The sequence below is a fragment of the Myotis nattereri genome, assembly GCF_964212035.1.
Source record: "Myotis nattereri genome assembly, chromosome: 8".
NCBI classification, from domain to species: domain Eukaryota; kingdom Metazoa; phylum Chordata; class Mammalia; order Chiroptera; family Vespertilionidae; genus Myotis; species Myotis nattereri.
In genome coordinates this window covers 70865843-70890175 of record NC_138083.1, presented here as the reverse complement: position 1 = coordinate 70890175, position 24333 = coordinate 70865843, and the positions used below count along the sequence as shown (strand labels likewise).

Below are 24333 nucleotides of genomic sequence, written 5' to 3'. Positions count from 1 at the left end.
AGGATATACACCATCATCACCAATTCGTGTGAGGCTTAGGGAGCTGAAGTCGCTTGCCCAAGGTCACATAGCTTTTAAAAGTGCAGTAGCTTTTAAAAGTTCAGAGGTTCCCCAGGGCAGGGCCTTTGAGGAGCCACTGGGTGCAGCCAGCATGGTGATTCAGGTCCCGTGGTTAATTAGTAACAGGGCCCTGTGGCCAGCTCTCAGCTAGCCTAGCTGGGAGGTTGAACTTGAGCTGGTTCGCAGTTTGAGTGAGTGGATGACAGGTCACCCCTGACTGGGAAGGTTCTTCCGGCGATTCAGGATTGGGGGACCATGCAGAGAGACGGGAGGGCAGAGCTGTGCTTGGGGCTGCTCCCCAGGACCTGAGCTGGGACCCAGCATTTTCAGGTGAGAGGCTCAGCTGTGGGCAGAACACCTGCCTGCCAGCCTGCTGGTCTGCCAAACCGACTAACTAGTTACCTAGCCAACTTCCTTCCTAACTACCTACTTACTTTCCTTCCTAACACCCTTCTTCCTAGTTCCCTTTTTTCTTCCTAACTCTCCTCCCCCACCCTGCCTTGCTTCCTTCTTTCCTAATTTTTTTTCTTAACTTCTTTCCCCCTAGCCCTCCTTCCATAGCCTCCTTCCCTCTCCACTCTCTCTACCTCTCAGCCACCTAGTTGTCTTCCTTCCTAACCACCAATGTACATTCTCACTTCCTTCCCACTAACTTCATGCTTCCCTTTTCTAAATTCCTAACTCCTTCCTGAAATTCCAGGCCTTGGAGTCAGACTGCCTGGGTTCACGTCTCAGTTACATCACTTACTAGCTATGTGGCCTGATCAAGTCACTTCACCTCCCCGAGCCTCAGCGTCCTCCTCCTTCAAACAGGGACGATGATAGTTCCCAACCCATGGCGTTGTGGGAACAAAGTCAGGTCCAGCTGCAGAGAAGGGAGCCCGAAGCCTTAGGAGCAGAGAGCTGCTCAGATGTGGGGTTCACAGTCAAGGTGATGGGGGAAGGAGAGGGTGTGCAATGGGCATGTCGAAGTTCCCACCGGGACTAGAGACTTTGCACGGTGGTACAAGGATAAGAAATAAGCTAACCCACTGTCACCTTGGGTCATGGCCCTCAGACCTTTCTCTGTGGCTGTGGCTCTACACAGATGTCCGTGTGCCCACCTGTCCTTTTGTTCTGTACAAAGACAGTACCCCTGGTACACCTACCATTTTGAAATCTGGTTTGTTTCGCTTGACACTGTAGCACATGTATGTTTCTGCTTCCATGCACATAGGCTTGTATGTCAGTTTTGTTTGCTGTTGGGTAATATTCCATTTTGTATGTGTCCTGTAATTTATCTTATCAATTCATTCCTTGATTCATTCGTCAAATATGTAGGGAGCACCGACTGCCTTCTAGGCCCCGTTCCCGGTGCTGCAGTCCGCAGTGAACAAGAGAGTCTTTGCCCTCCTGGAGCCAATGTTCCCATTCGAGATAGAAAACAAACAAGACACTGCGTGTGAAGGTGTCAAAGAGTGATAAGCGTTCCGAAGTAAAAGATAGCGCAGGAAAGTGAGAGGGAGTGAGCGACACTGGCTTTGTAGAGCGACCAACCATCCTGGTTTGCCCAGGACTGTACTGGTTTTAGCACTGACAGTCCCACATCCTGGGAACCTGGAAGTCCCAGACAAGCCAGGACAAGCGGTCACCAGGAATCAGAAGAAGTCTGAGAGGCCACACGTGAGCAGAGACCCTGTGAGGTTAGCGGAAGGCAGCTCTGCAGACGAGCATTCTAGGCAGAGGAAGTGCGAGGGGCAGGAGGCCAGGGGACACACTGTGTGTCTGAGGAACAGCCAGAAAGCCAGAGAGGCTGGCGTGTTGTGAGAGGAGAGCAGTGGAGATGGGTGGGCAGGGAGGCAGAAGCCGGGGCGGGGGAATCTCGTTGACCAGTGTAAAGACTTTGGATTTTGATCCTCCAAGTGATGGGAAGCCACTGAAGTTTTGAGCAACAAAGTCACATGATCTGATTTACATTGTTAAAGAGTCACTCTGGCTTTTGGTGGGAGCTTGTACTGGGTAAAGATAGAAATAGAGAATCAGCCCTAGCCAGTTTGGCTCAATGGATAGAGCATCGGCCTGCAGACCAAAGGGTCCTGGGTTCGATTCTGGTCAAGGGCACGTACCTTGGTTGCAGGCTCCTCCCCAGCCTGGGCCCTGGTCAGGGCTGGTACAAGAGGCAACCAATCGATGTGTTTCTCTCACATCGATGTTTCTTTCTGTCTTTCCCTCTCTCTTCCACTTTCCCTAAAAACCAATGGAAAAATATCCTCGGGTGAGGATTAACAACCAAAAATAAAAAATAAAAAAAAGAACTTAAAAAAAGAAAAGAAATAGAGAATCGGTAGGGCAGCTGTTGCAGTGATCCACGCAAAGTGGTTGCAGCAATGGGTTACTGGATGCACTTGGAGGGTCGAGCCTCTTGGGATTTCTTGGAGGAGAGGAGATGGGGTAAGGTGCCAGCTTTTTAGAATGAATTCCAAGTTGCTGGCTTGAACTTTTGAGTCGGTGGTGGTGCCAGGGAAGAGTGGAAGAAAAGTGAGTCAAGACTGGTTTCAGACGTGTTGAGTCTGAGGTGCCTCTGGACATCTAACCAGTGAAGGGTTGAGGAAGCCGTTAGCTATTTCAATCCAGAATTCAGGAGAGAATCAGAACCAGGGAGATACGTTTGGGAATTATTGCGTACACTTGGTACTCAAAGCCATGAAAGTGCTTGAGCTCAACTAGGAACAAGTGTAGACAGAGGTCCAAGGACTGAGCCCTGGGACAGGCCAGTGTTAAAGCTAAAAAGAGGAGGCGAATCCAGCCGAAGAGGTGGGGGAAGAGCAGTCAGTGAGGTGGGCGGGCATCCAGTAGCTCCTGAAGCCAAGTGGGAGGAGTGGGTGTGTCAGATCCTCCCGAGAAGCTGAGCTCTCGAGAGGAGGACAGAGGATCCATCACTGGCCCTGGCACGCGGAAGCCACCGTTTCGGTGCCGTATTGGGGTGAAAGCTTTGTGATGGGTTCAAGAGAGAACAGAAAAAGGAATGGAGGCTGAGTCCACACCGTTCTTTCAAGGAGTTGAACTGAAAAGGGGAACAGCGAAATGGACAGCACCTGGATGGGCTGTGAGGTCAAAGGGGGCTATTACAGCGGCAATATTCCGAAGCGCCTTGTGGTGGAACATTCAGGTTATAATTATCACTGCCATTGCTTTCCTGTTCTAAACAGTGCTGCCGACTGGAGGGCCAATCAGGGGCTTGTTATTGAAAAGAAATGTCCTTGTTCTGCCACGTGTTTTGTCAACATGACACCCTGCCCATCTGTGTATTGGTTCAACATTTCTATTTTGTTGGAAGATGGTAGGCTCTGATGTTGTTCACTCGGTTTCCTTGGCTGACACCTCCAGTGCCCTGCTCTCAGAGCCCGCAGAGAACCCCTGGGGCCACTAGGCACAGGTCCCGCCCTGACCAAGCCCCTTGGCCCAGCCCCATAAATCCCTCCACTGTGGTGAATTGCAGAGGTCTGGGTGTGGCATGTGGCAGCCACACAGAAAGTTCCAGAAGAACAGGGGCTGTGTCAGGCCATGTCAAGTCCTGCGTTCCCTAGAACATCCCTCATGACTCCGGGGGAGAGGAGAGACCCATGAGTACCTAAATATCACACCAGGGAACAAGAACTTCATGAGCCAAGTGCTGGCTGGGACCATGTTTCCTGACTCTTACATAGTCGCAGAGTGGTGGGCCAACCAGCCCTATCCTGGGGACTGCAGGCCAGAGTCCTGGAGGGGCCAGCAGGGAAAGGCCCCAGTGGCCAAGGACTTGGCATTCAAAGACCAAGGCCAGCTGGGTGAGCCAGACACCTGGGCTCCAGGTTCCTCTCAGGTTCTTGGGGAGGCGCGAAGGGCTCTCAGCTGCCATGGTGGAGGTCCTGGGACCTCATCTTCAGTCCCAGATGGTTTACATCAGGCCTGGGTATACCGCAGGGAGCATATCTTACAGACAGGCACCTACACACACACACGAGATTTACCAACCTGCACCAATGTGAATGCAGACATACAATAACCTATATATATACATGCAGTTACACTGTCATGCACATGTATCAATAGACACCTATACTCATCTGCAGACTCACACAGGTAGACACCCACATGCGACCACATGCATACACACAAGCACATTAACACATAGATACACACTGACACGTTGACACACTGCACAGAGGCTCCCTGAGGCACACACACATGCACACTGAGAACTTACAGTCAGAGTTGCACAGACACACAGAAAAATTACACAGACAAGGTCACCATGCCACACACTCATAACAGAGCACAGGCAGCCATCTGCATGGACTCACACACTGACACAATACTTTGCCATACAGGGACACACAGACACACCACACAGACACACAGGCCGAAGCACATCTATACGTGAAACACCTGCACACGCACACACACATGCTGACCCACACCCACATGTTCTAACAAGCCCGGAGTCTCCAGGGCTCTCCTGCAGCTGTTGCCCACCCCCAGGGGGAGCCGATGTCCCCAGGGAACAGAGGTTTCCCATCCCATCTTTAGCTCTGCCGGGTCCTGCATGACATCAACGGTCCCCTCGGTGCTGATGCTGCCGGGAGTTCCGAGCTGGGGCCAGGCCGGCGCCAGGCACAGACACTTCAGCCCTTGTTGGGAGAACAGAGAGAGGCTGTGTTGTCCATTGCCCATCCTCCGGCTCCAACTGCTGGTTCTCTCAAAGGCCTCTCCTCAGGCCGGCGCAGGTATGTGGGGCCGGGGAGGCCAGGGCCTGGCAGAGGGGCCATCAGAGTCAGCGCAGGAGAGGGTGTGGCAGCATCACAGGAGCGTAGGCCTGGGGCACAGGCTGTGCTCCCCATGGGCAGCTCTGCAGCTCGCTTTCTCAGGGCTCCACAGAGCTGGGGACTCCCTCCCTTCCCCCGTGGTCACTTTCTCAGCTCCCAAGAAGGCCATGGGGGGGGGGGGGTGCCAGGTGCCCCCTTGAAGGATGGGCAGTGTCTGCCCAGAGAGGCCAGGCTGCAGCCCGGGCCCCACAAAGAATCAAGGCTGTGGTCTTGGGATGCACAGTACCCAGCAGTTCCCGCAGGCTGATATCTCATCTGGGATGTCAGCTCTTGGCCTTGGCCTTCCAACCAGGGGTGGGGCTGTGGGGCCCTGGACATCCTGAGTCAGGGCCTAGATATGCTAGCCTCCTCCAGCCTGCAGGGTGGGGCAGGGAAGACACGGTGCTCCCTCCTTTCCCTGGGCCTAGACCAGCTGATCTGTTTAATCTCAACTAGACACTGGCCAGTCTGAGGACTCTCCATGGCATTAGTCCAAGGCCCCCAGGGCAGTGCCCTTTCAGGGGCTCTCTACAGGAATTCAGGGTTACAACATGCTTGTATGGGAGCCTGGGGAGCCCAGCCTGCCCCTCACAAGCTGTGCAATCCTAGCAAGTCCCTTTCTAGGCCTCAGGCTTCCCACCTGTGAAATGGGGGGAGGGGTGCAAACTTTTATGTTCTGCCAGAGTCCCCCTAGGCCTAGCCATCCTGGACTTCTGGAGCTGCCCTGGCTCACAGGGATCTTGCTACCTTGTCCTTGGAAAACACTCAGCCTGGGAGGAGCCATCCTGACCATTCTCCTTCCCTCCCTCCTGAGATGTTTGATTGGAGACGCTGGGTCCAGTGGGTATCCTTTCCTGTCCCAGGCAGGGGTTGCTGCCAAAGCTCAGGCTGTGGCAGGTGCACGGACGGGGTTGGGGAGGGGTGGTGAGGGCAGCGGTGCTTGAAGCTCTAGACAGGTGGAGCTAACTCCCCAACCAGCTCTCTCATGCCAGCTCCTCCTTGTGCCCCCAGCACCCACCCTATCACTGTTACAGAATGGACTCTAGTGCCAGCATGGCGGGGACTTCCAGTCCACAGGTGAGTGGGTCTTGGTTCCCCTGCCCACCAGCAGGGGGCTCACTTCCTTACATGGCTCAGGAAATCTATGCCAGCACCCGCCAGGAAGGTGGGTCATCCCAGACAGGACTGGGGGGTCAATAGGGGTCACTCTGAGCTCACAGAAGTGAGCCATTTGCAGGATAAATAGAGAAGAGACTTGGGCAAAGGCTTCACGAAGTAAATGGGGTGGGAAATCATGGGATTGGTCCGAGGAACAGCCTGTAGTAAGTCCTTGGACAGCGCTCTCTGGGCATCAGTTTTCTCACCTGCACAACTGGCATGACAGCAGCCTCCCAAGGTGGTTGTGAGAAGCAGATGAGATGATGGATGGGGGAGTGGGGTGGGGAGGAGGGTAGAAAGCAGGGAGGAAGGAAGGAAGGAAGAAAGGAAGGAAGGAAGGAAGGAAGGAAGGAGGTAGCCTAGTAGAATGGATCAGGGCCTGGGGCCCAGAGAAAAGGGAGCCAAGGACTAGGAACCTGTTGATATTAATCTCTTCTTTCTGTAAATGTCTTTAGCCTTCAAGGGCCAATGGGAACATCAACCTGGGGCCTTCAGCCAACCCAAAGTGAGTTCTGGTCTCTAAGGCAACTTTCCTCCCTGGCTCCCCTCAGGCCGGGCTCCCCTAGCCTTGGGAGTAAAATCCAAGCTCTCTGGTCTACCTTCAAGACCCTCTGTGACCTGGGCCCCGGACCACCTCCCAGCTTTACCCCCCACGAGTTCCCCAGCCTCTGCCTATGCTGAGTCCTGGGCCTGGGATGCACCCCAAAGTCTGCATTATTAGCAGCTCCCTGCCCTTCAGGCCCTTCTCAGGCTTTGAGCCGGCTCCCTCACCTCTATGCATTGTGTCTGGGTTTCTCCCCACCTTACCTGCTGTTTACCTGATCGTGAGATCCCCAGGTGCAGGGCCAGTCTTACAAGCCCCTGTTGGCTGGGAGGACATGCCATTCTTCAGTGGTGAGGAGGCTGGGCTGTAGGAAAGCTCCCTGTATTCCCCACCTTCAAAGTGAAAAAGAAGTCTGGACTTGATCTCAGGATGGAGTTTCACAATCTTGCAAATGCTGACCCGTGTTCTTCCCTCTTCCCCCAGTGCCCGGCCCACCGACTTCGACTTCCTCAAAGTCATTGGCAAAGGCAACTATGGGAAGGTGAGTAACATGGTGAAGGTGGGAAGCCTAGGTCTCCCCTTCTCCAGCCTCCTCCACCCCGTGCCTATCACCTGCATGTGCAAAGAGGGAGCTCACAACCTGCAGGTCCAAGGATGCAGGGCCGGCGCTGGGACCATCAGAGGAGTGGTCACCTGCGGGACCTTGCATTTCTGCTTCCGTTCAGGTCCTCCTGGCCAAGCGCAAGTCCGACGGGATGTTCTATGCAGTGAAGGTGCTGCAGAAAAAGTTCATCTTAAAGAATAAAGAGGTACCAGAGCTCAGGCATAAGCATTTCCTCTCCTATTCCTTGACTCCCAGGCTCGGGGGGCTTCCCCAGATGGGTCCCAACTGTGAAGGGTCCATGGGCTGGGTGCAGAGGGGGTCTGAGCAGGGGGCCAGCTGGTGCCAGTATGCTTACCATTCTCGAGGAAAGCAGGCCAACCACGTCAGCCACAGGCTGCACGAGGAGCCAGTCCCAGCCTGTGCCTCCCTCCGATGAAATCTGGGCCCCACAGTGGACAGTCCTTTGCCCTTCCTGGGTGCCCGCCACTCCATCTGTGCAGAATGTGGTCACACCTCCTACTCTTCAAAGGCCCTCCCAGCCACAGCCATCCTGGAGTTCCAGATGCTTTCACTGATCCGAGTCTCTTTACTGGTAACTCCAACCCCAGCTGGAGAGAGCAAGCACCCAGGAGAGGGAATTAACGTTAACAAGGACATCAGGAGGGTGGGGAGGGGAGGTCTTCCTGAGGGAGGTGGCCTTGAAGGTAGGGTTCTATGGTCTGAGAAGAGGGTGCCCAGGCAGGGGACACAGCATGAGCAAAGGCGTGAATGTGGCCTCGTGGATGCAGAAATCGTATATTCTTTGTTTATCACCCCTGATCTGGGGGCTGGAGCTGCACCCGTGTGAACTGACTGGGGATGAGACTGACCACGCAGACCCCTGAATACTAGGCAAGGGGCCGGGCCTGGCAATGAGGAGCCACAGGGGGCATCTGAGGAAGGGCAGGGGAGCCCCACCAGCGAGCGGTGGGCGGTGACACGGCCCCTGTCTGTGACCTCACAGCAGAACCACATCATGGCGGAGCGCAACGTGCTTCTGAAGAACGTGCGGCACCCCTTCCTCGTGGGCCTGCGCTACTCCTTCCAGACCCCCGAGAAACTCTACTTCGTGCTCGACTACGTCAATGGAGGAGAGGTGGGTGGGGCTGCAGGGGCTGCCCTGGGAGCTGTCCATCCCACATACCCCCTGTGTGCCAGGTTCTGGAATGCTCTCACATCATCCATACAACAGACCCATTTTGTAGGGGAGGAAACAAGGCTCAGGAGCTAATCACTTGCTCCGGGCCACCAGCCCAAACCTGGCAGAGCCAGGACTGGAATGTGGATCTGTATTGACTTCCCCCTGCAAAGCTGCCCGACTCACCTGGAAGGTCAATGTTACCAGAGCTCTGTGGTCAAGATTTGCAATGCCCCCGTTTACAACAGAGGCCAAAGGGTGGGGGTGGGGGGTGGGGGAGGGAGGAGGAGGGTGGCCTATCACTGTGGTAAATGGAGACCTGAGGCCCCCTGGTGACCTAGCAGCACAGCTGCATGAGCTGAGTTCCTTCCTGGACTTCACTCTGGCTCTTAGTGAGGCCTCCTCAGTGACCCCAGATTTAAGCTCTATGACCTCATGACTTTGGCCTGATGCTAAGGGAAGTTTTTGTCCTGCATCCCTAAGTCCCCTGATGGAGTTGGAAGGTTTTCCATGCTAGCAAAACCCGCCAAAGCAATTGGCCCACAGGCCGATCTATCCTGGGCTGAGTTTGACTTGGTCATGATAATCTTATCACCTGGGTTGGAGGAAAAACCTGTCTTTGAACCACCCAGTTTCAAATCCCAGCTCTGCCAATCGCAAGCTATGTGACCTTGGCAAGTCACCTGACAGCTCTGACCCGTCCCAGACTCCTCTTAGGTGAAACTAGCGTCATATGTGATACTTTGAAGGCGGTCATTAGGATTAAATAAAACGTGAAAGGTTCTGGCTTGGAGCTTGGAACAAAGTAGGTGCTCAGTCCATGTGAATTAATCTCTCCTGCTGACCCTGTGGATACCCACAACTGCCGTATGGGGTGGGGCAGACATGTCCTTTGTTGTCTGAGTACATTGCTGTTCAGAGAGGGGTGACTTGGGCTGCTGCCCCCTGCCCTCCAGCAGCTGGAGCCCCCCAGGAAACCCTCTCACAGTGTCCTCCTTCTCCAGCTCTTCTTCCACCTGCAGCGGGAGCGCAGGTTCCTGGAGCCCCGCGCCCGGTTCTACGCTGCCGAGGTGGCCAGTGCCATTGGCTACCTGCACTCCCTCAACATCATCTACAGGTGAGGCCTGCCTGTGGTTCAGGGGTCGTGTGGGCCTGAATCCTGATGAAATGCCAGTGAACTGGCCCTTTGTCTGAGGAAAATGCCCCCAGGGGGTAGGGTGAGAGCCTCCTCCTTTCTAGGATCAAGTGCCCATCCCCCCGGACACCTCTGTGAGCCTCCATGAATAGTCCTCCCGCCAGGCCCGCAGGTCCCCAACTGTCCTCACCCAGTGGCTGAGCCGTCACAGCGTCTTTTCTCATTTTATGCAGGGACCTGAAACCAGAGAACATTCTCTTGGACTGCCAGGTTTGTGTGTGTGTGTGCGTATGTGTGTATGTGCATGGTTGCAATGAATGTTGTGTACCCACATGTATGTGTATGGGTGTGCATGCATTGTGTAGAGATGCATTCAAATATATGTGTGCACATACCCATATATATGTACATCTGTATATATGTGCATCGTGTGCACACAAGACCATGTATATATGTACGTGGGTGTGCACATGTGTATTCAGGAGGTCTATAGAGGGCAGAGGTGGAGCCAGGTGGAGGCTTGTGGATTTTGTAGTCCCTCCATGTCTTAGATTGGATTCCCTGGAAACAGACCCTGAGATGAAGCATTGGGTGCAGGTTATCAGGGGCCACTCTCAAGAGATCTCCCGTTAAGGGGGTGAAAGGCAGGATTGGGCAGAGAAGGAAGCTCACCTCCTCCTTGTGGTTGGAAGTGAGGCCTCAGATGATCTTATAGCGCAGGGACGACCCCAGATGGAATGGCTCTTTGGACCTGTTCCAAACTGAGGCAAGGAGGCTGGGCATTTGTGCCCCTGCATCAGTCAGTCATTGGTGGGATTGCCCCTAGGGAGGGGCATAACTTTGGGTGAGGGCAGTGTCCCAGCACGGGTGGGGGGATGGGCATGACAGCTCCCAAAGGGGAGATTTGGGCAGAATCATGCAGTATCCACTCACTCTACGACCTCCACCAGCCACCCACCTGCCCAGCTGCACAGGGTGTAGCTGCTTTCTGGGCCCCAGCCCTCTGTCAAGGGACTTCTGCCACCAGGCCTCTGCAGCCAGGACATTCTAGAGCTGCCAGTGTAACAGGGCATGGGTCTGAGTCTGTGATGAGCTGGGCAGACAGTGGAATGCCATCTCCCCACCTTGCCCCCTGTGCAGCTCCCAGTCCAGAAGCCCTGGGTTGCTGAGTAAAACCTCAGCCTGTGTAGGGGCATCAGACCCCAGAGGTGCTGCCCTGGGGGGTGGGCATTGGGCATTGGGGTTAGGCCTGGCCATACCATTATCTTAGACCACGCTCCTGTCCCTGACTTCCCTCCTCTGCAGGGACACGTGGTCCTGACAGATTTTGGCCTCTGCAAGGAAGGTGTAGAGCCGGAGGAGACCACGTCCACATTCTGTGGCACCCCTGAGGTGAGCTAAAACTCCGAAGAGAAGGCAGGCGGGTGGTTGAGGCCACAGCTCCTGATTAGAGGTGACAGGTGACAGCTAAAGGGGCTCACTCCTTCCACCCAAGCACTTCTCCTGAGCTGCTTGTGCACTCAGCCTTGGTTTCCTCATCGCCATAATGGGGGCATCAGCTCTGGGGGCTGCTGGGCCCCCGCCAGCTGCTGAGGACTCTGCCACAGTGATGTCCAATAGAAATAGAAACAGAAATGCAAACCATATAGGCAATTAAAATTTTCCAGCAGCCATGTTTAAAAAGTAAAAAACAAGTGAAATTAATTTTAATAATATATTTAAATTAACCCAATATCTACACTAATAAAAGAGAAAAATGGTAATTGGCGTACGACGATACCCTTTTCATTGGCTAATCAGGGCTATATGCAAATTAACTGCCAACTAAGATTGGCAGTTAACTGCCAACAAGATGGCGGCTAATTTGCATATGTAGGCACAATGCAGGGAGGTGAAAGGGAAAGCAGGAAGAAGACCCCTGCCACTGACAGTGATCTGAAACCCAGGTGGGAGCTAAGAGCTGGGGGGCAGGGCAAAGGCGGCCGCCTTTGCCCTGCCCCCCAGCCATGATCGGAGAATCAGGTGCCTTTGCCGCCCTGGCCAGTGATAGCAGGAAGTAGGGGTGGAGCCAGCGATGGGAGCTGGGCACGGTCGAAGCTGGCAGTCCCAGGAGCTAGGGGTCCCTTGCCTGGGCCTAAAGCGAAGCCCACGATCGCGGCGTCCCCCGCTGCCACTGCAGGTCCCTGCTGCCCGGGCCGGAAGCCTAGGCCAGAAGCGTTAGGCCTGGGCAGGGGCGGAGCCTGCAGCTGGGGGTCCCCTGCCCAGGCCTGACACCTCTGCCGGAGGCCTCAGGCCTGGTCAAGGGGCCGATCCGGTGATTGGTGACTGGAGGGTGATGAGGGTCAACTCCTCTGGCTGAGGCATCAGGCCTGGGTGGGGGGCAGAGCCGGGGATTGGGGGGATATGATGGTCCCCTTGCCCAGGCCTGAAGCCTGGGTCAGAGGCATCAGGCTTGGGCGGGGGGTGGAGCAAGCGATCAGAGGGAGATGGGGGTCCCCTGCCCAGGCATGATTCCTGGGCCAGAGGCCTCAGGCCTGGGCGGGGGCCAGAGCCAGTGATAGGGGGGGGAGATGGGGGTCCCCTGTCCAAGCCTGACACCTCTGGCAGAGGCGTCAGGCCTGGGCAAGGGGCCGATCAGGCGATCGGAGGGTGATGGGGGTCAACGCCTGAGGGCTCCCAGTATGTGAGAGGGGGCAGGCTGGGCTGAGGGACACTCCCCCCCCACACACACACCCAGTGCATGAATTTCGTGCACCGGGCCCCTAGTGTATATATAAAATATTGTCATTTCAACATACCATCAATATAAAATTGTTGAGATATTTTATTCTTTATTTCTAAATTTTTGAAATCGGTGTGTATTCTACACTGATGGGCCATCTCAGCCACACTTTAAGTGTTTGATAGCCATGTGTGGACAGTGGCTGTGGTCCTACATGTGCAACAGGAGGGCCTAGCCTGACAATTAAGATCAGGGCTTGCAAGTGTGAAGGAAGCACTTTACTTCTGCCCTCTTTCAGCCACAAAGAGCCTGGGGGGTTAAAATGTATGTGTCCCAGCAGTAATTCACACGTCTGTCTGTCCAGCCAAGGCCTCTATGCAGCCCTGGGGTTCAAACCTTCCCTTAAACTCCGGACAGAAGGGTCACTAGTTGCTTGGACAGATGTCTGGGAGGGGTTGTGGGGCTGAGGCTGTAGGACCTGGCATGGGGCAGGACTTTAGCTGCTCCATTTTTCTCCCTATGCCTGAAAGGTCGGGTTCCAGATCTCAGCTGGGCCTCCTCAGTTTGGTTTTAGGGTAACCGATGGACAGATGACCCCTCTGAGCAGGAGCCATTGTCTGTGTTTGTGTGTGGCAGGAGTCTGCTGGACAGAGCTGGTCTCCCAAAGCCTGACAGCCCAGCCATCCTTTCCCTGGACATTGCCAGGGGCAGGGAGCAGGGGATATGGCTCGTGTAGGAGACATGTGGCCCCAACATGTCATCTCTTCCACGATCTTTTTCTCCAAGTGCCTTGTTTACAGATGGGGAGACTGAGGCTGAGGGTCTTTCAGATAAGTGTGTTTCCCCTCAACAGTACTTGGCTCCAGAAGTGCTTCGTAAAGAGCCTTATGATCGGGCGGTGGACTGGTGGTGTCTGGGCGCCGTCCTCTACGAGATGCTGCATGGCCTGGTGAGTGGGGTGCAGCTGTCTGCAAGGGACATCTGGCTCTGGGGAGAGATGGGGGTGGTCTCTTCCTTACATCACCTGCTCAGGCTCCTCAAGGAACTGAACAGGCCACTCCAAGCTAAAAAAGATGATGCCAGCCCTGGCCGGTTTGGTTTGTCTTAATGGTTAGAGCATTGGCCTGAAGAACACTGATGTTTCTCTCTCTCTCTCTCTCTCTCTCTCTCTCTCTCTCTCTCTCTCCTCTCCCCTCTCCCCTCTCCCCTCTCCCCTCTCCCCTCTCCCCTCTCCCCTCTCCCCTCTCCCCTCTCCCCTCTCCCCTGTTTTCCTTCCTTCCTGTCTCCCTCCTTCCCTCCCTTCCATTCTCTCTAAAAAAAAAAAAAAATTAATGGAAAAAGTACTCAGGTGAGGATAAAAAAGAAAATGACACCAAAGTGACTATTACAAGGATTATATGTGATTTTCATACTGTTAGTTCGGCACTTTATAATACACTGTCTCTTATGTTACTCCTCTTGTGCCTCGAAACAGCCTTTGGAGGGTGGCTGCAGGAAATGGACTTGTTCTTCGTTTAATCAGTGGAAAGGGAAACTGAGGCTCAGAAGGGTCTCAGTGCCGGTAGGTTGTGGAAAGGGACCCCATCCTAGGCTGCCTGCTTGGATGGAGGCAGTGCAGTCGCCCCAGGCAGGCCTCACTCTGGGCAGCTTCGTGGATATGACGAGCAGGCTCCGTGGAGTCTGGAGAAGGAAGAGCTGGCCGAGGAGGTGGGAGGAAGAGCATCAGGAAAGGTGGGCTCTGGATATGGTTGGGGCCTGGCTCTCTTCCTAGCTATGCCACAGGCTTTAATCTCTTTGAGCCTTGTCTTCTCATCTGAACAATTACTACCTGTCTCGAAGGATGGTTGTGAGGCTGGGATGAAATGATGAACGGGAGAGCGTAAACTTTCCAAAGTGCAAAGTTGGTGCACAAGCCAGATTCGGAGAGGTGGGATAGGGGATGCTCCAGGAGGCCCACAAGCCTTACACCCATGAAGAGAGACTCCTCAGCCTTCCCAGCAGCCCTCTCCACTGTGCTAGAAGCCCAGGTCTCTCTGTCCCTCTGCAGTCTGCCCTGTGAGCCATTTTACAAGACGTGGTCTGGCTGAACCCTTCCAGTGACCCAGCTTTGCTCCAAGTCTCTCTGAGACCTGTGTCCACTTGAACATGGATGATCCTGCAGCTCTCCCCCTCTCTCACTAGCCACCCTTCTACAGCCGAGACATCTCCCAGATGTATGAGAACATTCTGCACCAGCCACTACAGATCCCTGTGGGCCGGACGGTGGCTGCCTGTGACCTCCTGCAAGCCCTTCTCCACAAGGACCAGAGGCAGCGGCTGGGCTCCAAGGCAGACTTTGTAGGTGACTTGCCAGAGGCGCCCTGGCCCCTTCCTGCAGAGGCAGCTCAGCACAGTGACAGGCATCCAGCTGTCTGTGAAACCAAGCACTGCTAATTCGTTCATTTGGATATTCACAGCTGCTGCTGCTTGATTACTCCCTTCAGTCTAGTTCTATTCAACCAGTATTTACTGAGCACCTACTATGTGCCAGACATGGAACTAGATCAGTGATGGTGAACCTATGACACGCATGTCAGAGGTGACACGCGAACTCATTTTTTTGGTTGATTTTTCTTTGTTAAATGGCATTTAAATATATAAAATAAATATCAAAAATATAAGTCTTTGTTTTACTATGGTTGCAAATATCAAAAAATTTCTGTATGTGACACGGCACCAGAATTAAGTTAGGGTTTTTCAAAATGCTGACACGCTGAGCTCAAAAGGTTCGCCATCACTGAACTAGATGCTAGGGATTCAATAGACTGGGTCTCTGCCCTTATTAGGTTTTTTTTTTTTTGCGGGGGGGGGGGGAGACGGGGGAGGGCAGACAACAAACAAGCATTATATACAATTATTACAGAGTATGGCAAGTATCAGGAAATAAATGAACAATGAGTTAAGACAGAAAATAATGAGAGGGGGTGAATTCACACTGCTATAGTCAGGGAGGGCCTCCCTGAGGAGGGGGCAATTAAGCTGAGACTTGAAGGAAGAGAAGGAACCACTCATGCAGAGCTGGGAGGAGGCATCCCAGACACAGAGCAGCATGTGCGAAAGTCCTGTGGTGGGAACGAGGAGGAGAGTGAGTGGTATGCTTTAGGGTGTTTTGAGGAGGGGTGTGGTAAGACCCAATTTAAGTTTTAATAAATTCCTCTGGCTTCTGTGCAGAGTGTACTGGACCGGCTTTTCAGATATCTGAGCACTTCCTCCCTGCCACTGCCCAGGCTGGGCACTCAGGATATAGAGATGAATAAGTCGCAGTCCATCCCCTTAACAAGTTTATATGTTTTTCACTAAAGTAGCATTTAAAAAATAATCTTACATTCTCTACGCAGCCAAAGATCATTTGGATTTATAAAAGGAAGACCACACTACTCTTCTCCCGGAACTTTGTTTTCTCTTCCAGCATCGTGGTTGAGATGCATGGCCTACGAGACAGGCTACCTGGTTCAGATCCCTCCTCCACCACTTACACTCAACTTCTGTGAGCCTCAGTTTCCCCATCTGTAACAACAGCACCTAGCTTGAAGCTGCTACAAAAGTCAAATGGATTAAGATATGCAGAGCACTTAGGCTAACACTTAGCACATAGTCAGTGCTTTTTAAGTGTTTTTACAGACAGCCCTACATGTCAGATACTGTGAAGTGTAACAACATTTAGGGCATTTGCCTACCCATCCCTGGACAGCTTAAAGAATGTGACTTTCATGAAGATTGGTCCACTCCTTCTAGGTGGAAATTTTCATCTTAAAAAATATGTATGATTTTAAAAAAATATCTACATTCACATCGATCAAAATTCAAAGAATATCCAGAAAAAGTCCCTCCAGTTACCCAGTTCCTTAATTTAGAGGCAACCAGTGCTACCAGTGGTTTGGGTATCTTGGATATTTTGGATCTGGCTTTTTAACAAGCCCAGAGGTACAGTGGCTGGAGAATCATTCTTTGAGAAACACAGATAGAGAGGGGGTCCTGCTGGGACAGGAGAAAGTTGGTACTGACATTGGTTTGGAGGAAAGAAGTGGTGAAACAAGCCCAAGGTGGAGTCTTAAATTCTGGGTCTCTGGGAACCTGCAGCTTTTCTTAGGGATTTCCTTTCTAAACCTTTCATAGTGAATTCATTTGTCTATTTCTCTGGTTTGCATTCTGAAAGAGTCAAAATGCACTAAGGCAGAGTGGGGCGGGGTCCCCGAGATTCCCTGGGAACCCTGAGGGCAGAGTCTGCTGTCTTGTTCAATGACATACCTTCAAAGCCTTCTGGTGCCGGCACAGAGTAGGTGTTAAGTAGATGTGGAATAAACAGATGTCATGGGGGAAAGGGGTTGGGTTCCTGGTGATCCAGAAAAGGAGTGTCAGGCTGAAGAATGCTCGCTCTTTTGTTCCAGGAAACCAGCCAGAGGTGCAAGTTACTTTCTCAGCAAGGGTTTTAGGGCTTGACAGCCAGCTGCCAATAGAGTTGGAGCTCAGGGCCATGTGGGGTGGGGAGGGGAGCACCCATGGAGAGGGCTGCTTCTGATCAGCACCTTCTTTCTGCAGACTGAGATCAAGAACCACGTATTCTTCAGCCCCATAAACTGGGATGACTTGTACCACAAGAGGCTGACCCCACCCTTCAACCCAAACGTGGTAAGAGGTCACCGCGTTCCAGACTCTAGCTGCTAGGGCTGGGGGCAGTTTGGAAGGCATCTGGCCAACTCTCTACGGATGGAAAAACCAAGGGTCCAGGCGGCTCCATGGTTTGTCCAAGGCCACATAGTAAGTTAGAGGCAGAAACTGGTCTAGAACCCAAAGTCCTGACCGCCAGTTCAGCTCTGTGTGATGAGCCATGCTTCTGCGCCTTTACTTATAGCATAGGTAACTCTCATTGCACAGGGCTTTGCAGTTTTTACAGTGCTCTGTGTCATGTAGCACACCCAGAGGGGGAAAAGCCCTGTAAAGACATTTTCCCCCCATGGTTCGCTTTTCCCCTGATAAGTTAAATGGCATATAGTCATTGTAGAAAGTATGCAAAACAGAGAAGTTTAAAGCAGCAGGAAGAAAAAGCTTATTAGCTCACTACCCAAGAGAAACCATAGCTGGCATGTTTCCTTCCAGTCATTTTTCTGTGTGTGTGTGTGTGTGTGTGTGTTTACATAGGTCATATTTTATATATACACATATGTCTCCTCCATACCCCCTTTTCTTTGCTAAATACTATGCCATTATTTCCCCAAGTCATATAAAACTTTGTAAGGACCATTTTAAGTAGCTCATACTATTTCAACCCTATGCTGGTGATATAATTTATTCAACTAGGCTCCTAACGGTGAACATTAGGTTATTACAACTTTTTTTTTATCATAACGTACTGATGAATATCTTTAAGTGTCTATCGTCCAGAATTCTGATTATTTCCTTGTGATGGAGTCCAGATGGGGAATGACCAGGTCAAAGACTGTGAATGTTTCTAGGTTCTTGATTCATACTGCCCTCGCCGTGTGTTAGGAAGGGCAATCTATTTCCGACCAGTAGAGGCTGTGGGAGAATTCTCATCTTACTCTCTGCAGCATGTGACGTTGCTTTTAACTTTGCAAATATGTTAAATATAAAATGGCATCTAGCATTGTTTTAATTTCTATTTCTTTGATTTACAGTGAAGGTGGTTTGTTTTTAAATGTTAATTAGCAGTGCTAGTATGAAAAAAAGGAACCCCATTTGAGGTGGACACTGGAGTTCTCTTGGCCACCTGTAAGGGTCAAGCAATGTCAAATCCCCTTCATCTGAGCAGTCAGCACACTTCAACACTGCCAATGTTCCTACCGACATCTTTCCTTTGCGATTTACCTGTTCGCGAACGTGTCTTTGAGCACCAGATTCTTGACATCAGTTGTCATTTAGGGTACACTCAGTCCAGACACCTTAAAAGTTTCTTTATCTGGGGACATTTAAAAAGAATTTGAGGATAATATTGGACATGCACCCTGGAGAGAGAATAACATGCAAACTACTAGGCAGGGAGGTAATATCATACAATGCGTGAACTTTAGAGTGAGGCACAGTGGGGGTGGATTCCTGGCTCTGTCACCTATCACTTGTGAGACCTTGAGTAAGTTTTTGTTTTTTAATTAATCCTCACCTGAGGATATTTTCTCCATTGACATTTTTAGAGAGAGTAGAAGGGGGTAAGAGGGAGAGAGATATAGAGAGAAATATCGATGTGAGAGAGACACATGAATTGGTTGCCTCCCGTACATGCCCTGACCGAGGCCAGGGATTGAACCTTCAACAGAGGTACATGCCCTTGACTGGGAATCGGACCCACGACCCTTTGGTGTGTGGCCAATGCTCTAAACACTGAACCATGAGGGCCTGGGCTTGAATAAGTTTCTTTAGCATCAATGTCCTTGTTCATTAAAAAACAAACGAACAAACAAACAGGAAAACAGAAAATACCTGCCTTGTCTAGGGCCACACAGCATAATGGGGCCAGGATTCACATTCTGGTCTTGGAATGCTAAGTCCTGAGCTAGTACCACTGTGTCCTGTGGCCTTTTGAGAAGCTGGGAGCCACAGTCTCTTTGGTTCTAGAGTGGATCTACGGACCTTTCCACTTGCTCACTTGCTTACTTCATAAAACCCAGGTGGCTCAGTCTCCTCCACAGACTGCCTCCTCCACAGAGAGGTTGTATTGGTTAGCTCTTGCTGCGCAACAAGCCACCCACTAACTATGTGGCTTAAAACAAATTTTTATTTCATTCTGATTCTATGGGCTGGTTGGTTAGTTTCGTTGGCCTGGGCCAGGCCAGCTGACTCTACTGGGCTCTCTCATGTTAGCAGCCAGCTAGCAGGTCAGCTGGCAGTTGATGATCCAGGCTTGCCTCACTCACACGCCTGGCAGTTGGCTGGCAGCTGGGGCAGCTGGGTTCTCCTTCACGAGGCCTCTCAGACTCCAGCACGGTGGCCTGGGCTGATCACCTGGCCTTTAGGGCTCCACATGCAGCAAGAGAGAACTCCCAGTGTGTGTTTTTCAAGCCTCTGATTGCGTCCCATTTGGTAACGTCCCATTGGCCTAAGCAAGTCACATGGCTAACTCATATTAAAGGGATGGGGAAAGAGACTCCACGTCTGGGTGGGGATGGAGAATTTGTGACCATTTTTACAATGTCCCTCACACAAAACAGCTAAAGCAGCCCAGTCACTCTCTACTATATTACCCTAAGTTATATTTTTTTATAAGAGCTATCAACACCCAGAATTACCCGTTTGTGTAGATGCTAATTATTCATCCTCCTACCCTCTGCACAATATAAGCTCTGTGAAAGCAGGGGCCCACCCTATTTTGTTCTCCTGTATTCCCAGGGCCATGAACAGTGCCTGGTAGGCATTCAGTAAGAACATGTTGACTAGACTTGTCTTGGGGTTATTGTGTGGCGGGCTGGGAGGGTGCTAGGCGGTTAGAGGAATTGATAAGTGGTTATTGGACCTCGTGGAATAAATTACTAATGTAGCCCAGCCAGTGTGGATCAATGGTTGAACATCGATTCATGAACCAGAAGGTCACGGTTTGATTCCTGTCAGGGCACATGCCCGGGTTGCGGGCTCGATCCCCAATAGGAGTATGCAGGAGGCAGCCTATCTGATGTTTCTCTCTCTCTCTCTCCCTCTCCCTGAAATCAATAAAAACATATTTTAAAAAAATAGAAAAAATAACTAATGTAAATGCATAGGTGACAGTTAAGTAGGGGTATCTAGAAGGCACTCAGCGGGGAGGCCTAACATCCCTTTCAGGGTTTGTGGGTTCCTCTGGCAGCTCTGACCCCTGTGTTCCCTTCTCATCGTTGGCATTTATTTATTCACAGGAAGGACCTGCTGACTTGAAACACTTTGACCCAGAGTTCACCCAGGAAGCCGTGTCAAAGTCCATTGGCTGCACTCCCGACACTGTGGCCAGCAGCTCCGGGGCCTCAAGTGCATTCCTGGGATTTTCCTATGTGCCCGAGGATGATGCCATCTTGGATTGCTAGGAGACAAGTACCTGTGAAGCCACTGAAGACAGCTGGTACCTGTAAGGATTTACCTTCAGCTGCTAGGAACAGAGACTCAAAGCACCAATGGCTCAAATAAGATGATTTTCCCCAGCACATAAAGAACTGTGTTAGGTGGTCTAGGCCTGGGACAACAGGTCATCAGATACTTAGAGGCTTTCTGTATTTTGCTCTGCCATCTTTGGCAAATGGCTTCAATATCAATTGCTCTATTATCATAAGGTGGTTACTGGAGCTCTAGCTATTGCTTTTGCGTTCCGAGTAGGGAAAAAAAGGAGGGAGGGAGAGAAGAGCAGAAGGACACTTTTACAGAACTTCCCAGAAGCCCCAACCAATGACTTCTGCTCATTAGCCACCCATGCCTACCTGTCATGGAGGCTGGGATATGTGACTTATCACTGGCACATTATCACGCCTAATAACACAGGCTTTTGACACTGAGGAGGGGAAACATTGCGTAGGTAACCAGAAGGCCTCTTGGTGTTTACATTTTGATTTCCAAGTATAAAATGACGGAGATGTGACAAGCCTTTAGGGTATCACCCAACATCCTCTTATTTTCCTGTGTTGATGGCATCTCTTCGTTGTGGGTATTAGACACTTGTTATCAGGCTCGTCTGCGTGGCCTCTGAACCCCTTCCCATATTCAGGGTACCTCCTACTTTGTGAGTCTGGATGAGGGGCCATAACCTCCATTTACAGTAGCTGAGATTCTAGAAAGTGACTTTTGCAGCCTCCCCTGCAGCTAGGGCCAGGCGTGTGGCCCAGGGATACTTGTGCCAGATTTTGACTCACAGAAGGGTGGGGAGCTCGCTTTCATGTGGTAGCTGTGGTGACAGCACCTGCAAAGCTCAGTTCCTGGTGTAGAAGTGGCAACACTGTAAATTGGAGCAGTTGGGACTCAGTGGCAGCAGCGCCAGTTTCTTCATATCAATCTGAGATGTCATTCCCGTCATTCCTGGGAAGCCTTGAGTCTCGACCTCTAGCTTTCGAATAATCTTGAGAATGTCTGATCCTCTTAACACCCTCTTTTTTTGGCTGAATTGGCCCAAATCAGCTTCAGAACAGCAGCCTACGCTGAACTAGTTTCTGTGCTAGATTCTTTCAAGTCTATTATCAGTTTTTATCCAAACAACCCCAAAGTAGGAACTATTACTGTCCCCTTTCACCAAGGAAGAAACAGGGTCGGAGTTGTTCCCTAGCTGGTCACATAGTTAGTAAGGGTCTGAGCTGGGACTTAGAGCCACATAAGCTGACTCAAGGGCGCCCACATGTATCCTTGGTGCGCGTCTGCCTCTCGCCGTTAGGTCCAACAGAATGGCCATCAAAACCTCCAGTGAAAACCAAATCTGGAATTAATCAGAAAAAACTAGGTGGTGAGAAATGGGGTGAAGATGAGACATTGAACTGGAGGCTCATGGTCTGAGCCTGGCTGCCAAGTTCATGCTGTGCTCCACCTCCCCTGCCCCTGTATGTCTGGCAGTTCTAAGGCCATGGGGAGCCCAGGCCTTGGACAGGGCCGGAGGCTGGTGCAGAGCTTCCCAGCCACCTGTGGAGCTCCATGTATTCAAGATTAGTCATTTCTCAAGGTAATTCTGGACAGAACCTGAGCACATAACCTCATGAAGTCAGAACACCCTGCACTTGTAGATGGATCATTGTGCCGGGCCAGCACAGCCAAGGGTTTGGTGAGCCTGGGGGGAGGGGGAGAGACAGGGAAGGATTTAGAAAAGACAAAGAGAATAAGCTGGGTCTAGGTGGATCTCCTGTGACTGGCTGAGGTCACAGAGAGAGATCTAGAGGGCAAGCTGATGCTTTATTTTATAGCCAGAAGTAAACAAGGTAGTGGTCACCACAGTTACAGTGTTCTTATGCGTTTCACTTGTTTTGGCAGCACTTGCTGCACCTCCCACAGCCTGTTAGCTTCCCAGATAAGATCCAGGGCAGCGGTTCTCAACCTGTGGGTCTTGACCCCTTTGGGGGTCGAACGACCCTTTCACAGGGGTCGCCTAAGACCATCGGAAAACACATATATAATTACATATTGTTTTTGTGATGAATCACTGCTTTAATTATGTTCAATTTGTAACAATGAAAATACATCCTGCATATCAGATATTTACATGACGATTCATAACAGTAGCAAAATTACAGTTATGAAGTAGCAACGAAAATAATTTTATGGTTGGGGGTCACCACAACATGAGGAACTGTATTAAAGGGTCACGGCATTAGGAAGGTTGAGAACCAGTGATCTAGGGTGTGTCTTAAGGTCAAGCCTAATTATGCTAAGAGGGCTGTGCCCTCTAAGCTGGGACTTGTTTGTGGCTTTGCCAACAGGTCAGTCTGAGGCTTAACCTTATAGCCGCTCCCTACAGATCACACTGCTTTATTTCAGTGGAAAGGGGTTTCCTTTCCCAAACCTGTGATTCATCACCTCCTTCTGGGTGGTATTCTTTTTTGGTTTGTGGGAAAGAGAGGGGCTGTCTTAACATCACTGTGTGCTGTGATTTTTATTGCCTTTTCCTCTTAAGTTCCTCTCTCCCATTTTTCCAGCGCAGCCCCCTGCCCCAGGAACTATAGGGGATGAAGCGGAAGACCATGGAAAACACACCAATGACACTGACGCTGGAGACCAAAGCTGGTCAGCAGAGCTGTTGTCACCCTTTGGCCTGCACTGAGAATTCTGAAAGTCTGATTTGATTCCTATCTTAACAGTGTCTGTTAGTTGACAAATGTGGAACATGAGGGAGGGGCCCCAATTCCCCCAACTCCCCAGAGCAAAATTCAAGATTCTAATTGTCCGAAACGTGCTGGCACTGCCAAACGTACACAATCTGCTATGGACTAGGAAACCCATAATGACTCTCTCTGTTCTAAGACTATAAGATCACAAAAATTTCAGGATAGAAAATAAAAATGAAGAAAAACTATGACATTGATCATGCTATGCCTATGTTTATTGAGCACATTCTGAGTGTTACCTGCATTATCTACACTCCTCACAGTCAGCCAGCACCTAGAAATTAAACTTCCCTTTATAAATAAGGAACACTTGCTCAGAGAGATTAAGCAACTTGCCCAGGGTCACCCAGCTGGTACAAGGCACAGCCAGGAATGAAACTTGGTGGCAGCTGATTCTAAGACCTTTGCTCTTTCCACAACTCCCAACAGTGGGAGACGCGCTCTGGACAGGTCCTCTTGTTCTTCTAGCCAACACTGACTCTACATCAAGCAGAAGGGTACCAGCACTCAAGTGGCACCGCCTGCTCTCTCTGCAAAGGAAACACATCAATTCCATTTGTATCCCTCACCGAAGACTGTAGTCACCCAATTTTGCACCAAAATACAGCATCCCCGGGAAGACAATTCCGAATCACCCTCCTCCACTTTCGAACTTGGCAATGACAGTAGTCGTGAAAAGGCACCACGAGTTTTGTTTTAAGATCCCTACACTCCTGCCACTCTGCACAGGCTGAAGATTCTAACAAACATAAATTCAAATAGAAACTGTCCGCAGTCTGCTCTCACTGGGTTGGCCCGCGAGGCGGTGGCACTGCACCACGGCCCGCACGTCCAGAGCGCTCCCCTGGCGCAGGGAGGCCGTTTGCGGGCACCTGCGCGCTCTCAGGCCGATGGCTGTTTCGCAGGAGCAGCTCCGGCCCGGAACGCTCTTCCCAGCCCTCGCCTTAATGAGTATCCCTCTCCTTTCATAGCGCTGCTCATCGGGGCGCCTTTCGGCCCAGATCCGGCCCCTCGCAGCTCCCTCAAGACAGTTTATATTTTCACTTTTTTCTGAGATCTGACCAGGTCTAACTCCTCGCTGGGAGACGCCGGGACGGAGGGTTCATCGCCATATCCTGGGTCTGTTACTGTGGTGCTTAACGTGGCAGGACAAATCAAAGAGAAAGAACGATCTCATGTCACCCTTTCACCACTAAACGCTCCTCCGGGAAGTCGTCCCTGACCTCCTTGGGAGCCCAAACCCACGAGCATCGCGCTGCAAGTCCAAGGCCCGGAGCTCCCGGCAACCGGGCGCCGTGT

At 51.4% G+C, this 24333-nt stretch overlaps 1 protein-coding gene across 5 annotated transcripts; it reads left to right on the top strand.

Moving 5' to 3' along the window:
- Nucleotides 1–242: 242 nt before the first annotated feature.
- SGK2 (serum/glucocorticoid regulated kinase 2) lies at nucleotides 243–23802 on the top strand. Of its 5 annotated transcripts, XM_081097308.1 has the most exons (17): nucleotides 243–390; nucleotides 4609–4805; nucleotides 5567–5723; nucleotides 5895–5960; nucleotides 6497–6546; nucleotides 7069–7126; nucleotides 7311–7394; nucleotides 7719–7781; nucleotides 8193–8324; nucleotides 9371–9483; nucleotides 9735–9771; nucleotides 10807–10893; nucleotides 13077–13172; nucleotides 14405–14560; nucleotides 16802–16891; nucleotides 20104–20309; nucleotides 22846–23233. In XM_081097308.1, the coding sequence occupies exons 4-16, from the start codon at nucleotides 5919–5921 to the stop codon at nucleotides 20266–20268; spliced, it is 1173 nt and encodes a 390-aa protein (XP_080953434.1). In that variant the 5' UTR covers nucleotides 243–390; nucleotides 4609–4805; nucleotides 5567–5723; nucleotides 5895–5918; the 3' UTR covers nucleotides 20269–20309; nucleotides 22846–23233. The 5 variants fall into 5 exon arrangements, with proteins under 5 accessions (XP_080953434.1, XP_080953435.1, XP_080953437.1 ...); XM_081097311.1 differs by lacking the exon at nucleotides 7719–7781 and having other exon boundaries at nucleotides 245–390; XM_081097307.1 differs by lacking the exon at nucleotides 5567–5723 and having other exon boundaries at nucleotides 256–390.
- The last annotated feature ends 531 nt before the right edge of the window (nucleotides 23803–24333 follow it).